The sequence below is a fragment of the Haemorhous mexicanus genome, chromosome 8 (genome assembly GCF_027477595.1).
Source record: "Haemorhous mexicanus isolate bHaeMex1 chromosome 8, bHaeMex1.pri, whole genome shotgun sequence".
Classification (NCBI taxonomy): domain Eukaryota; kingdom Metazoa; phylum Chordata; class Aves; order Passeriformes; family Fringillidae; genus Haemorhous; species Haemorhous mexicanus.
In genome coordinates this window covers 9,434,806-9,449,681 of record NC_082348.1, presented here as the reverse complement: position 1 = coordinate 9,449,681, position 14,876 = coordinate 9,434,806, and the positions used below count along the sequence as shown (strand labels likewise).

Genomic DNA, 14,876 nt, shown 5'->3' with positions numbered 1-14,876 from the left:
TCCCAGCCGTGCTCTCGGCTGTGCCGGCAAGGCAGGGGGATTCCAGAAGAGGATAAATCTTTCCCAGCGCCTCTTGGAGGCACAGAGTTAACCTGAGAGCATTTTTCTTAGAAGGCACAAAAGAAATGTTCTCCCTTTCCCCAAATATACACTACAAAATAAACATTTTTGTAACAAATGGGTTTCCTCTTTGGATTTTGGCTATGTCAACACCTTCCACACCGAGCAAGAGAAGGAGCACAAACCATTTCTAAAGAAAAATATCCTTTTTATGGTTTCCTAAGCAATAAAAAAATAATTGTAATAATTTTTGTAACTTTTTATATAAAACAGGAGATTTTCCTGCAATCTCTTCATCCCAGAAGCTGATTTTAAGAAAACCTTATTGGCATTTTTAAATCGAAACTGTAAGACAAATATAGCACTGACTAAGACCTCATCAAGCACCTAAGAGCCTTAGAGGTGTCAAGAACCCTTGGCTGCCTCCAACTCCTTTGCAACTTAATGGGACTTATTATTTTTCTCCAATTCATTAAAATATCTTGACTGGATTTCAGGAAAACAGGGCTCAGAAAAAAACCTCTAAATTACTTCAATGCAATTTTTTGCAGCACAACATAGATGGGCTTCAAAATGACCCGACTCCCAAGCAGAGCCCAAGGTGTCTTTGTGCCAGTAAGAGCAGGAGCCCTGGCACTAGGAAAAGGTGACCAAGCTGGCTGGCTGACCCAGACATTGCACTCTTTGAGAGGAGAAAACCAGGATCAGTTTCTACCTTGGGCACTCACCAGATCTCCCCTCAGCCTTTCTTGGCAGGGCTTTGCTCATTGATTGCACTGACCAAAGAACCAAGGACTTTTTTGGTCTGGTAATCCAAAGATAAAATCCCCCTGTGACAGCAGCACCTCTCCATTCCACATGTGGTCATTCTCCATGAAGCCCCACAACTCAACCAGACTCCCACAGGGATTTCTGGCAACGGGCAGGAGACACAACTGAGATGCACCAAAGGACAACGGGGAGGAAAATGCTGTTCTGTCATCAAAGAAGCACCGAGCTAAAATGACCAGCCATAAATCTGCCTGGGGTGGGAGCAGACAGAGCTGCCCAGGGTATGAAGCAGCAGGGTCTGGCTCACTGTGCCATGAGTAATTCTGGCAGCATTTCAGCATGGCCCCACTTATCCTGTTCCCAGTCTTTACTCCTCACCTCTGGCTTGGGCTCGTGTCACCAGTTCCAGCAGATGTTGTGCAAGGGGATAGGGGACAGTCCCTTACTCAGAATGAGATATGCAGAAAACACATGTGGTGGTGCATCCCACTGCCCCTGCCCCTCAGGCTGCACTGTGATCTGGGAAATGCTTGTTAGGCTCAGCCTTGACAAACAGCACCTGGGCTCAGCTCCTCCTGAGCTTATCAGAAACGCTGTCTGCTCCAGGGAACTAATGCTGACAGCTCCTGGTTTTCAATTAATATCCTTGGAAACTTATTTTTCTTGCATGAGTAACTATCCAAGTGGAACAACCTTTTTGTAATAGAGCATTCAAAGAAAGTTACCAACAAAAATTGTGGCCAGGATGGAAAATTACTATGACCAAGCCAACTCTCTTGCTAGAGTGTAAGCAGCAGTGCAGAGTGAGACCCTTTGAGCTCTCCTGGCCCACAGTGGGATGAGACCAGCCCCTCCCTCTGAGTGGGGCCTCTCAGAGCAGTGAGCTCCCAAGTGTGCTTTACTTGGAGGACCATCACCAAGTGTAGATGACAGAGCCTGTGCTGATTCTCCCACTCTTCAAATTTCAACCCTTTACCTGATGAGAAGATGCAAAGGCATCATAAGAATCTTTTGTTAAATGGTTTAAACTAAGGTATAAATTAAGTGCTGTTATGTCTAAGGCCTACCAAGGGGTCTCAGAGAGATCCCTCACCCCTGGCTTCTCTCCCCAGCCATGCCTGCACACCAAAAGCTTGTGGTCATGTTATAGGAGCTGTGGGCAGAGACAGGACCTGGCAAGGCTGACCAATGTGCTTAATTGCCTGGACCTTCAATTATTTTGAAGGAGCCAGGAAATTGGCAGATATAATGCATGGCAACTCGTGTTGCACAGTCCTCACTACAGCGTTCACTCACTCCAGCAAAAAAGAAACCCAACAGACTGAGAAACACAAAGCCCACTGCTCAGAGGCAGAGGTGCTCATAAGCTGCTACAGGAAACCCAATGTGATTGATTAATAATTAATAGCATCAAATAAGTTTAACAAAACTAGTTAATAACCAACCAAAAAAAAACCCCTCAAGGTCTTCTAGTAATCCAAACCCCAAGACAATGCTACTGCAGTCCCATGTAAACTCAGTACTGAATGGTTCCTTCACCAAAGGCCCTGTTTATCATATTTGCCCCAAAGATGTTGCAGTTCCCCTGGCCCAGATTTCCTCTCAGAAACCTGAACACAGCTGCCATGTGTGCCTGTTCCATCACTACCAGAGGAATTTGCTTTCAGTGAATGATGGGTGGAAGAGAAGGAGTCTCCAATTTCTCATTTCCTTGCAGATTTCCCAGTTCAACCTGAGCCATAGATTTTGAGCACAGAACCTTTGGGCTAAGATAAAGCTTCAGGCACCAAGATACAGTTATCAGCTGACATTCCCACACACAAAGCAGAGGAAACTCCTGCTTCCCCACATACACAGCCAACCATATGCCAGGCTAATGGGAGCAAGCAGCCCTTTTTACAATTAAGCAAGAATAACCCTGAGTATGCAAGAAAGGGCAGAAAGACTGCTTAAGGAAATAAGCAAGTCAATTCTTCCAGCCCTCTCTGTGCTCATTAGTGGGTCATGGGAACAATGAGCAGTGGGCTGGTCACTGCCAAGTGACTGGTACCAACCTGCATGAAGAGATCAAAACCGACTTAATCCAGCCAAAGAAACTGAAATTTGCTGCTGCTCCTATGGAGAAAAGGCACAAGAAGTCAGTATGCTGCTAATTCTCTCATAATAGCATTACACCACTGAATTTTTTGCATAAAATCTCAAACCAGCACACTTTGGTAACCTGCAGTACCCAAAGATTTTGTGATAGTGAGAACATTCCTGCAGTCTTCCTACATGCTGTGGCTTTTAAACAGCTGTCCAGGTATGAACCCAAATTTCCTATGGAGAACAGCTATGCATTCCCAGCCTGACAGCTTGTTAAACCCCAGCAAAGCTTGAGCAAAGCACAGACAGCCACCATGCTGCCTTTTACTCCCTGGACTGCAAAAACCATTCCCACTGCAGGGATGGGGAGACAGGAGGAGCCATTCAACCAACCTCATCCAGGGTGGCTGTGGTCTCACCACTCACTTCCTCTTGTCTGACCCCACAGAGAGCTGGCTAAGCTTATTACACCAACACTGATTTCTTTTCTGATTTCTCAGTAGAGTTAGCTTCCTGCACTGGGTCCCTGTAGGGGCAGGGAAGTGCCAGAGCTGGAAGCAAAAGCAGCAGGAGAAGTGTATGGTGAGGGACAGGGAGAGCCAAGCCCTGTCAGTGCCTGCTGGATTTGGCTTAGGCTGCTGGGGAGGAAGAGAGAGAAGGGATGTGTCAGCTACAGGGCATTTCTCCTCCCAAGGTCTTCATCTAGCCCCTAATCCAGAGCTTCTCTCAGGCCAGTGTCTCCCAGCCTTTCCAGCCAGAAGGGCTGTTTGATCCTTTGAAGAACAAACTCACAGATCATCAGAGCCTTGTGACCACAAAATAACATTCCCAAGCAAAAATCAGGCTGAATTTTGAGCATTCACTTCTAACATTTTCAATGCCATGCATTGTTTCACTGTATGCATGAGAATGCACGTGCAAAAGAAACCAAGAAAAAAAATGTCGAATCATGCTGCTGTTTCTCAGATCAGCTTCCAAAACCCTCGACACACTGACAGAGAAATTCTTACTAAAGTAATTTTTGATAAATATTTCAAAAGCAGATTACAGAGATAAATTACAGTGAGTATACAAAGGCAAAAAAGACTCCAACACCTGAAAACATTATTTGTGTTTTGTTTGATATACGGGGGCCATAAACAACTTGATTTAAACTTATATATATTTCAAAAGATACAAATTAGCAGCTACTATCCACAATCTCAGCTCTTTTCTACTATCCCCTACAGATACATAGAAAGGAAATCACTCAAGAGTAGAAAAAGAACAGCTGAGCAATGTTTGGAAGGTGGTGATTAGTTTTTGGTTTCTCATCATGTGCATTTCTGAAATCTAGTACATACTTGCCTACTGTCTAATAATCTTTCACCTAAATAAACCCAGCAGCTATTTCTGCACGTATTGCATATGAACTCTTGATTTTTCTCATCCTGGACAAAAAACTGCACATCCAGGCATGCACTCAGCTATGCACCTCACACACCTGCCGATGGATGGATGGGTGGGTGGATGGATGGATGGATGGATGGATGGATGGATGGATGGATGGATGGATGGATGGATGGATGGATGGATGGATGGATGGGTGGGTGGATGGGTGGATGGGTGGATGGGTGGATGGATGGATGGATGGATGGATGGATGGATGGATGGATGGATGGATGGATGGATGGATGGATGGATGGATGGATGGACGGACGGACTGACTCATGGGCAGGTGAGGATGCCCACACCATGTCCCTTCAGAGACACAGAGCACTGCAAACTCCCCCACTGGCCTTGCCAAGGAGCTGTGGCTCTCATGAGCTGCTTGCTGAATGTGCTTCACTGTTTAATTTGGAACTTGTTTAAGCCGATCATGTGCACAGATCTCTCTAATGCCCTCTGCCTTAAAGTATTTTCCCAGATTATGTTCCCAACATATTCAACGTGTTTAGCTCTGGAATCAAAAGGCTCTCTTGTTCCACAGCTATGAATGCTGAGATTTGATGAGACACTTATCATAATTCTCATTTTCCTTAAACTTCCCTCAGGTGGGTTTAGATTGATTTGGTTTAATAAACCTTATTTATGGCAGATTTTTCTCATTTCTGGGATAGATTTACAAAATGCCACCCCTATCAAATCTTAGTATCTGGTTTTTCCATTTGAAGCGTGATATAATAAAGCAACAAGCACTACGTTCAAACTATCACACCAATGCTACTGTTAGAATCTAACAGAAAATTAAAGACTCAGAGAGAAAATGTATTAAAATACCAATGAAACAAATTGTCATCATTTGCTGTGTCACCCACATATTAAACACAAGAGTCTCAATTCCTAATTAAGTTAAATTAAAATTTAATGAATTTTTAAGCAGGTTTAATAATACAGAGAAAAAAAACTCACCAAGAGGGAGTCCTGGGCTGACTTGGCCAATGTAGAAATACAGGATAACTGCTGCTCCCAGGCTGACCAGGGTGTAGATCCACTGAATGACAAACATTATGATGAGGGACACAATTGCCTGTTGGAAAGATACAGTTTGGGGTTACCCCAGAGTCTGGGAGGTAAGACCATGTGGACAGCCAAAGCTCAGGTTTCCATGTTACAGGGAGCCTTGTTTGGTCTCACTTAAAAGGAGGGAGAGCACAGGTTAACAGTGTCCCCTTCAGCAGCACCGAGGTAGCTCCAGCTACCCTGAGTCCCAGGGGCAGTGTGGGTCTCTGCCTGGGCTTCTCCAAGAGAAGTATCCAGAGGCTCATCATCTCAGAAGGAGATTTGGCTCAAGTTGCATACAAACAGGGGCAGAGGTAGCACCTCCATGGGAGATGGAGTGTGGAACAGCAAGGGGCAGCACACAAAGAAAGAGCAAAAATGGTCCCAACTGACACAAGTGGAGCTCAAAGAGAGAGGGCAGAGGGGAGAGGAGTCAGGATGAGTAAACACATCCAATTTTTGCTCTTGTGATTTTATTTTGCATTGTCAATCCCATCCCAGCTCTGTTGCAACCTCCTCCCAAGCCTGATAATTGACAGGAAACCAAGTTTGCTTTAATGAGCACATCTATCATCTCCATAAGCAAATTCCCCCGCAAAGGGAGAGAGCTGATGGCTCTGCCATGACATGCACTTGGGAGCCACAACAGAAACAAGCCCAGAGATGGCATCAGCACACAACCTCCTCAAGATGCCATCCTAAAGAGGGGCCACCACTCCCAGCCCACCCCTGGTGCCCAGTGAGACCCCTCACCAGGAGCTGGCTGCTGGCAGCAGCAGTGGTGAATTTGAAAAGCAGGTGTCCAACTCCATCTGAGGATTAAACTAACGGGGTTTGTTGGGTTGTTTGAGTGGGTTTGTTACATTTTATGCACAGCCATAAAATCCTCATCCATGCAGCAAAGCCATATGGCTCATTCATTATGCATATCTGACCCTTTCCTTGTCATCTGCCCAATAATCCATCTTCCCAAGATAAATTTAAGTGTCTTAAACTTCTCAGCAATTTGAGGCAGAAACTATTTAAAAGTTATTTAACGTAACATGCTGTAGGAATGCTCTCCTTTCCTCCCTCAAAAGATGGAGTTTCATAGCTGGGCTGCTGGTATCAGGAAGTCAGCTCTAACGAAACCCCACCCCAAGCTTGCAGAATCTGGCCCATTAATAAAAGCAATACAGCTTTGAAGATGGTGTCTCTGTTCATTACACAGCAAGAAAAAAACAGACTGGCACACACAAGAGGGACACTGATTATTTTTTTTCCCCATGCATCCATGCATCTTTAAAGACCTAAGACTTTTAATTTGTACTTTTGAGTTGTACTTTGGAGCTTGTTTGTTTGTTTAGGGTTTTTCCTGTTGTTATTTTATTTAATATGCCATTGGGCTTTCCCTGAATTTGAACTGCTGGATTCGTGGTACCTTGATTATTTAGTTCAGGTGACCTGGAATACAAGAATGAAAAGCCATTATTTAAGGTGCTGGAGTACTTACACTGCAGTATGTGAAGAATGTCCTTCTGTTTTCTACTAAAACAAAACACTGCTCAAAATAAAAGAAAATTACTTACACCAGCAAAGGAAATCCAGTGACTGAAAAATCTGGAGTAGAAGGTTTCTGGTATTTGGTGAATTCCCAGTTCTGGATTTTGTTGTTTTATAGATGATTCTAAATAAAATTAAAAAAAATTAGAAAGGAGCTATAATGTGGGGTTTTTTTTCTCTACTTTATATTACCAGATTCCAGGAATCAAAGCAAAAATTCTAGCTGGAAGCTGGGTATGACAGAGTTAAACTAAAACCTCCAAAATTAAAACTGAAAAAAGTGCAAGGAAAAAACCAAAAAGGTGTCAGCTCTGCTATTAAGTCCATTTGAAGGCTGCATCTATCTCTGCCTCAGTTTCACAATTTGTGAAATAAGAAAAATTATACTTTTCTCTCTCAGAAGGGCTTAGGAAGTTTAACTGACTAATGCTGATGAAACCCTACAGCTCTGGGAATGACAAACTCCACACACACGTGCTGTATCAAATACCCACATCACCAACAAATTCAGATCTTCACCTATGGATGATGAGTTGAAGACTCCACCTATGTTGTGGGGACCACTGCACTAAGACAGCCTGACTTTTAGAGTCACAGGGCTTCAACCATCCTACCCCACACCAGGATGAACTAAATCCCAAGATACACCTAAACCCTTTTTAATGTACAGCATTCAGCATGCCTGTGAAGAATTATGAGTATATCGTAAACAACCCCACACTAAATTTAGTCCTGCCTGCTTTCCTGTGATTAATCTTCTGTAGGAAATTGCATTGGAACTTCTCCTGTGATGCATTGCAATGAACTCTACCCTCACCTGGAATAAATGATATTATTGCCATGAATCACTGAATGACAGCCCCATATAAAGCTCGTTTCATGCCTGCCTTCAGGAAAGCACAGGGAGGACCAAGGTTATAAACAATTTCCTCTGAACAGGGAGATGTCCATCTCCTACAGCCCTTACCTTCTCCTCCTGGGCCAGGGAGCCTCATCACTTCACTGCAGGGCTCTTCCCTCTGCTCCAGCCTCCTGGGTATGTGCTGGGCATCCGCAGGGGGTGATGAGCCCAGACCTGCATCCCACTGACCACCCTGCTCATCCATGTCCTGCTGCCTGCCATAGGGCTCCATGGTCTCATCCCAGCTGTTCTGAGCCAGGGGAGCATCGTGGTGGAGATCCAGGAGAAAGCTGTCTTGTAATGTCTGCTTGGCTGGCTTCTTCACCTTCTTTTGCTTGCCCTTTTGGGTTAAATTCTCAACCCCTTCTTTTCTGCAAGTACTTGGCTCACTAAAAAATGGTTTAAAAAGCTGGTCCATGTCTTTTTTGAATTCCAGCAAGGTGCCATTTGATCTGCTTTGAATTACCCCATCTGCTGCACGGCTGGGGGGCTTGTTGAAAATTAAAGGCTGGGAAGAGTCAGCAGGTCTAGCAGTTCCCATCTGGGTCTCCTCAGGTTTCTGCTGAATGTTGTAGCTCAAGGACAGTGAGAAATAGGAATAGTCCACGGCAATATATGTCAGCATGAAGTTGATGGTGACTATGGGAGCAAGAACATTCACTTGCCCAATGAAGACAAAAGCCATGGTGATGAGACTTGTTAAGCAAATCGCAGCCACTGGAGTCTTGTTGGGACCTTTCTAGTTCATAAATAAAACAAAATTATGTTTAAATTAATAACCATGAACCTTGCCATGAGGATTCCCCACTTGCTCAGCTGCTCCATGTGGTTACCTGGGCTGTCTGCAGTACCCCCCTAGTCATGAAATACATGCCTGTGCAAACAGAGGCTCACAGGCCTAATAAATTAAAGAACAGACTGGAAGCCAAAAGCTGTGGAGCTCCCACTTCATCCCTAAGCCTTATTCAAGCTTTGTCTTTGGTAAATTCATCCGCTCTCACTCATATCTCCATGATAAAACAATGTCATTAAAGCAGCAATAAACCTTCAGAGAGATTTGTGGGGCTTATGGGAAGTCTGGCAATAAAACGTGTTAATTAGAGTTAACTGTTCATCTCTAATTATTCTACAGGACTCTGCATCACTGCCTACCCAAAAGGCTCCCTCATGCTGTCCTTGGAAAAGCTCTGCATGAAGCAGTGCCACCTGCACATCTGCAGCTCCTGGCCCTGCCCTGCCAGGCAGCCAAGCTGAACCCGTGGTCTGCTGAGCCTCTGCAGGTGGGGTTCCCTTCCTTCCATCCACCCCAGCAGCAGGTGGAAAGCAGCACTGAGGCTGGGCAGGTGGGGAGGCTGGGGTGGCAGTCAGCCCCAGCAACCCCAGGCATGTGTCAGGAGGGCAGGAGAAACATTGCCTGCTCCTGTCCTTTGGGACTGCATGAAGGCAGGGAAAGGAGAAGGAAAAGAGGCACAAAACAAAGAGCATTGGGAGTGGGAATCCCTGAGCCTTCAGCTCAGGAACTTTAATCCCAGGTCAAACATACCCTCCCTTGGACCAGGCACCATCTTGCCATTTTACCACCTGACAAGCCTGTGCAAGCTGTAAAGACTTTGCTTCAAAATATCTAATAAGATATGTTACAAAGCATCTTAAGTTTTCACTTAACTGCATTTACTTCTTTAATAAATATACTGCTCAAATGGAAACTATTTTTGTTTCTTCCACTCTTATTTATTAATAGAAAAGAGGACAAGTTCTGGACCATTACATCTTTTCAGAATGAACAAAAATACATCTCAGGGCCAAAGGAACACAGATCTCAGAAAGCATCTTCAGTATCAGAAAGATGTACTGAGATGGGGAACAGATGGGAGGATCTCAGGATGCAACTGCCTTGGATTTAACTCCACAGAAAACATTTGTGTCCTTCCCATCAGCTGGGGTTATGGTGACCACACCACCTTCTTCAACCATGAAAAAGAAGAACTGATGTGGAGTAGATTAATAAAGACAAATTAAATGTATTTACTCTCCATAAACCAAATCTAAACAATTTCCAATGTGGCAGAGAAATGGAAGGGGGAAAAGTGATCTGCCTTTGATTTCTCACCTCTTTTTGAGCCCTTCTCATCAAGGCACTCTGCTTGGAGTTCAGAGCAGAAAATTTGACAGAAAGACAGAAAATTATCAGAGAAGAGAGGGAATAGGAGAATTTCATAAGGGTTGCCAAGTAGAGAACAGCTTATTCTGAGATCACCTGAAAACTGCCTTCAGGAGCTGGAAGTTTTTGCAGTCATTACTGTTCCTGATTTCCCTACAATTATTACTATTACTTTTGATATTATTATAACTTCTAGTTTAGAAAACTGCTTTGAGAAACATAAAACAACAGAGAGAAAATTATGTTATTTATAAAATATTTAAATACTTTTAAACATTCATAAATATCAATACTGAAAAATATTTTTCTGTACTTTTAAGCCACTCTGAAGGAGCAAAGCATCATAAGGCTTTTCCAGACACTCTGTACAGATAGTTAGGTACTGCAGATTATTGAGAGTGATGGAATTATTTTCTCCCTATTCAGAAAAAGGGAAAATCACGTATGGATGTATAGTCCAAGACTACAGAGTCCTTGGTGACTGACATCAGTAGAATGACTCGTGCATAAAGACTATTCACGAAGCAAGGAAAAAGCTTCTTGTCATATTCCAAGCAAGACTTTGTTTCAATGCATATCTAAAGCTTAGAAGACCCCTAACTTAACCTTTCAAATCTATTCTTTGTTTTTATTTAATAGTGTCCCAAAGGCACCATATCTTCCAAAGAAGTGTCCTCTTCTCCACAGACTGAATCCATAGCAGCACAGCTGGTCACGCACTCAGCTCTGAGCTTACCACAAAGGATAGGAACAGGCCAAAGAAAATGTCCAGGAAAGAAGAATAAGAAAGAAAACAGATACAAGGTAAAGAGACAGTTACCATCTATTTCACCAAGTGCTGGGACAAAAGCTTCAAGCTTCTGCCCTGGGCAGGAGGGCAGAGGAGAGGGAGGTGCTTCGGTCGGTCATGGCTGGGATCAGCACCAGCTCGGACAAGGTGTTTGAAAAAAGCCCCACAGGCAAAGTTATATCAGAAGTGCCTGTCCTGCTGGGCACATCTTGAAGAAGTGGGAGGGGACTGATGGCAGCCTGGAAAGGCTGTGTGTGCATGGGGGCAGGGCAGAGAGCCCCAGGCCAGGGCGCACGGGTGGGTGAGTGAGGTGCCGGCACTGCACAGTGCCAAACCTCGTGGGAGGGCTCAGAGAGGAGGCAGCGCACACAGGGGACAGGCAGGGAAAGGACCACAGACAGTTGGATGTTTGGTTTTTTCATAAAACCACCCATTTCCTGACTTTTCTGCCCATGCATGGGATACCAGAGCCTGAGATTTCCCCTCCTTGTATTTCATGCATCCCCCATCTCACTCCACAGACACATAGAAATCTTGGCTTCTTAAGCTCAGGTGAAGGTTTGGCAGCAATCCTGCAGAAAGGTTGACTAACCCCACATCCAAGGAAGGCAAGCATGGGGATCACATTCTCCTGGGCAATGCACTGCAGGATCCTGGGTGCTCCGTACAGCCCTCCCATGCAGGAGGCCAGGGATGAGATGTACAGCCCTAGCAAAAACAAAAACCCCACCAAGGATACCTGGAGGAAACAGAAAGAATGCAAAGTTCATCATGTTATGCCTTAAAGACACCCAAGCAATCTTAAATACATGTATTTTAACAGATCACATATATTTTCTAATGTTGTTAAATGAACAGAGCAAGCCCTGGGAAAGCAGCAATTTAATTGGTCTGTGGTATAAAGTACAAGCAATTAATACAGGAAAATTATCCCATAAAAGTAATTTAATACTGAACATCCTGTACCGACAGAACCATTTTACAAGCTCATATCCAAGGAATTCTTTGTCACTTGGAGCAAGTGCAGCAAAGCAGCAGCTATTAGACTCCCCTTAAGTAACTGGAAGTGAGTTTATTTCAGGCAAGATCACTTATATACAGAGCACATCATACAGGAAAAGCTGCCCAGGCTTCCCACCATCCAAAACAGGAAGACAAACCCCTGTGTCTCAGAGGGGAAAACCAATCCTGAAGGAAAACCCACAGTAAAACCAAATCAAAATTGCCACTTAAGTAAATGGCATCTCAAAAAACACGCTCCAAAGGATGTAATACAATGACCTTATTTTCCTGTCTTCAATGAGAAAAGAATTTCCTTTGGCCAGCATGAAACATTAAAAAGAAAAAATTTAAAGTCGTAGTGCTAACAAGACTGGTTTTAGAACTGTATTTTGAAGCACCCTTTCAAGCTGGGAGCATCTCCTTCAGGCGTGAGGGGAAAGGGAGCAGAACTCCTGGTCTGTCACACAGAAGTGAGCACTGGGGTCCCCCTAAGCAGGTCCCCACTGTTGAGAGCTGCAAGCACAGAAAGTGTATCTAAAAAACCCCACCCAAATACACAAAACCCCCCAATATAAACATTGTGCAAGAAAGCTTTGAAATGGGAGTGGTCTTGGCACTGCACTGTAAGGACCTGGACAGAAAAAATTAGGAAAACAAGGTCTAGGGTCACCTGAGACACCCCCAGGTCCTGCAAGACCACAGAGGTCTTACAGCCAGCAGCCAGGCACAGAGAATGGCAAGACATGGGGGTAACTCCAGCACAAAGGCCAGGCAGAGAGAAAAACCTCACATTTTGGTCCAAATCCAACATGCCCATACTCCTCTGAAGCAAGTGCTGGAGGTACAGGCAAATATCTGGGGCAGAGGATGTCACCAAATGCGGGTCCCCTGCATCCCACATGACATTTGCTCCCACCCCTCCTTCCATGGAAAAGAGGGTCTAAACGAGCACAGGTCCTCCCTGCTTCTGCCCCCATTGAAGTCAGGTGGCACATGCTTTATTAGGAAGAATTACAAAAATTTACATGGTTAAAGATGATCCAAGCTACATCTGACTTTGTTTTTTTGTCTATGAAATCTGCAGGCAGCAAAAAGGAGATTGGGTAAAAAGCCTTAAAAATCTTGCTGTTGGGGAAGACATGTAAAATTAAAGTCATAATCCAGAGCTGTTCAAACTTCCTAGCAAAACATTTCCCCATGAAAATCCACTTGGCCTCGTGAATAGTATCTTGTGGGACAGAAGGAACCTGAGGCAAAGATGAGCAGATACCAGCTCTCATTAGCCCAACAGGCAGACACTCATGGGGGAATCCTCCCTTCCCTCTCCTCTAATCCTACCCTGCTCCGAGAAATACTCGGAAGAAACAAACACTTGTGCCAGACATCATATATTATTTTAGCTGCCAAAAATGCTTGCATTTAAATGTGCTACTTGACATTCAAATCAGGGTTAGAGGGGAAGAGTCCCTTTCACCAAGGCTGATGAAAGGTTTTGCTAGGAGTTTTGAACATAGAGAGTGTGAATACATTGCAAGGAATTGGCAGTTGGAGCTCATTAGAAGTGAAATTACTGAATCTCATTTTTATGATTAAAGAGCCAAACAAATACTATAACAGAGAAAAGCAGCCAAGCACTTGTTCACCTGTGATAGAAAGGGAGAGTTTGGAGGAGTAATGATCTTTCCCCCCTTCCTCTCTTCAAAGTCATTAAAATCTAAAGCATCTTGTAATAATTCAAAGAAGAAACATGAATATTGCACCATTTGTTTGTTCCATATTACGGGAAAGAAAATTGAATTTACTTTTCTGGAGGGGGGTGTTTTCTTGTTTATTTTTTGTATTTGACAGTATTGAATATCTTCTCATTCATTATTAGGAGATTTTTCATTTTCCCCCTGAGGGTTCTGAAGTTAAAACACAGCTTTAACAATCTCTTTCTCTTCAGCAGATTCATTTAAAGCTGATTCTTTTGGATACTGCACTTTTTGCCCATTAAGTCATTGACATACAAAGAGGTTGCCTTAGAGAAGGCAGGTTCATTCTTTTTTTGCCTGAAACAGTGGTGGATTTTTTTACCTCAGCAGGTAGTGGCAGAGCCCTACCAATAATTGGGAGTTTATTTTGGGGGGGGGGGTGGGGTGGAAATGTTTAGAGCTGGAAGAAGTTTAGAGTTAAGAAACAAAGACCAGAGTTTCAAATTGATATTTTAGACTAAAACCATGTCACAGATCAAGCTACTTAAACTTCTCAACTTCAGATGAATCACATAAAAAAGTGTCAAATACAGTCAACCCATGATTTTGGATAATACCTAATAACAGAAAATTAGCCCTTCCATATCCCATCCAAAGAAAGACAATGGCACACACCAAAATCTCTTGCTCTCTTCTTAGAGGTCTGCAGTGGTAAGGTTCATTGTGTGTTACACTACAACCCAACTTGTGTAAATACTCAGTGTGGAACTGTGGAATGCCTTGAGTTTAACAATCCAATTGCTCCCCCTGCAATTACAGCCCTGTGGATATGGAAATGTGAGCTTCGCTTCACTGAGTCAAGATAAGCAGGGGGGTTCTTCAGAGATTTCAACTTGGTCTAAGCTTTCACCAGCGAGAAAGGATACATGGAATGAAATACAGCATTTATCATTAAACCACATTACCATACTTTAGCTCTTCAAGCTATTATTGCTGGGTGGCAGTGCCAAGGTTTGGCATTACAGGATGTGCTGGTGAATGCAAGGCCATTCAAACCAACTGTACGCTGGGATTTGCAACAGGGAAATCCCCCTGAACTTTAATGAGGGATGCGTACCCAAGTTCCTTAGGCTTTTGAAAAGCTCAGGCATTCAGTGAGGCAGATGGCAACCTGAAAGCAGCATTACACCAAACCACGAGTTACCTTCTCTGCTATCATGAAGTCATAGCGGAGTGACTGACGGGTACAAATGGCTCCCAGCAAGAAAACAAAGACAATGTACAGAAACCACCTGAAAACAACAAAAATAAACCAATTTCTTCACAGCAAGACAAGGCCATAGAGAATCCTGCTACTAGGAGAGCAAGGAGACAGTCAAATGCTCACAG

At 43.8% G+C, this 14,876-nt stretch overlaps 1 protein-coding gene across 3 annotated transcripts in view; it reads right to left on the bottom strand.

Annotated features, from left to right (window-relative positions):
* The window catches only part of SLC12A8 (solute carrier family 12 member 8), a 50,487-nt gene that overhangs the window by 1,188 nt on the left and 34,423 nt on the right, over nt 1-14,876 (bottom strand). For 2 of the 3 annotated variants that reach the window (XM_059852654.1, XM_059852656.1), the window contains 6 exons: nt 14,692-14,779; nt 11,384-11,530; nt 7,907-8,579; nt 6,966-7,063; nt 5,308-5,425; nt 2,886-2,946 (listed from right to left, as the gene is read on the bottom strand). In XM_059852654.1, the coding sequence (XP_059708637.1) occupies nt 2,886-2,946; nt 5,308-5,425; nt 6,966-7,063; nt 7,907-8,579; nt 11,384-11,530; nt 14,692-14,779 (1,185 nt within the window). The remainder of the gene's footprint in view (nt 1-2,885; nt 2,947-5,307; nt 5,426-6,965; nt 7,064-7,906; nt 8,580-11,383; nt 11,531-14,691; nt 14,780-14,876) is intronic. The other variant, XM_059852655.1, reaches the window with a different exon arrangement.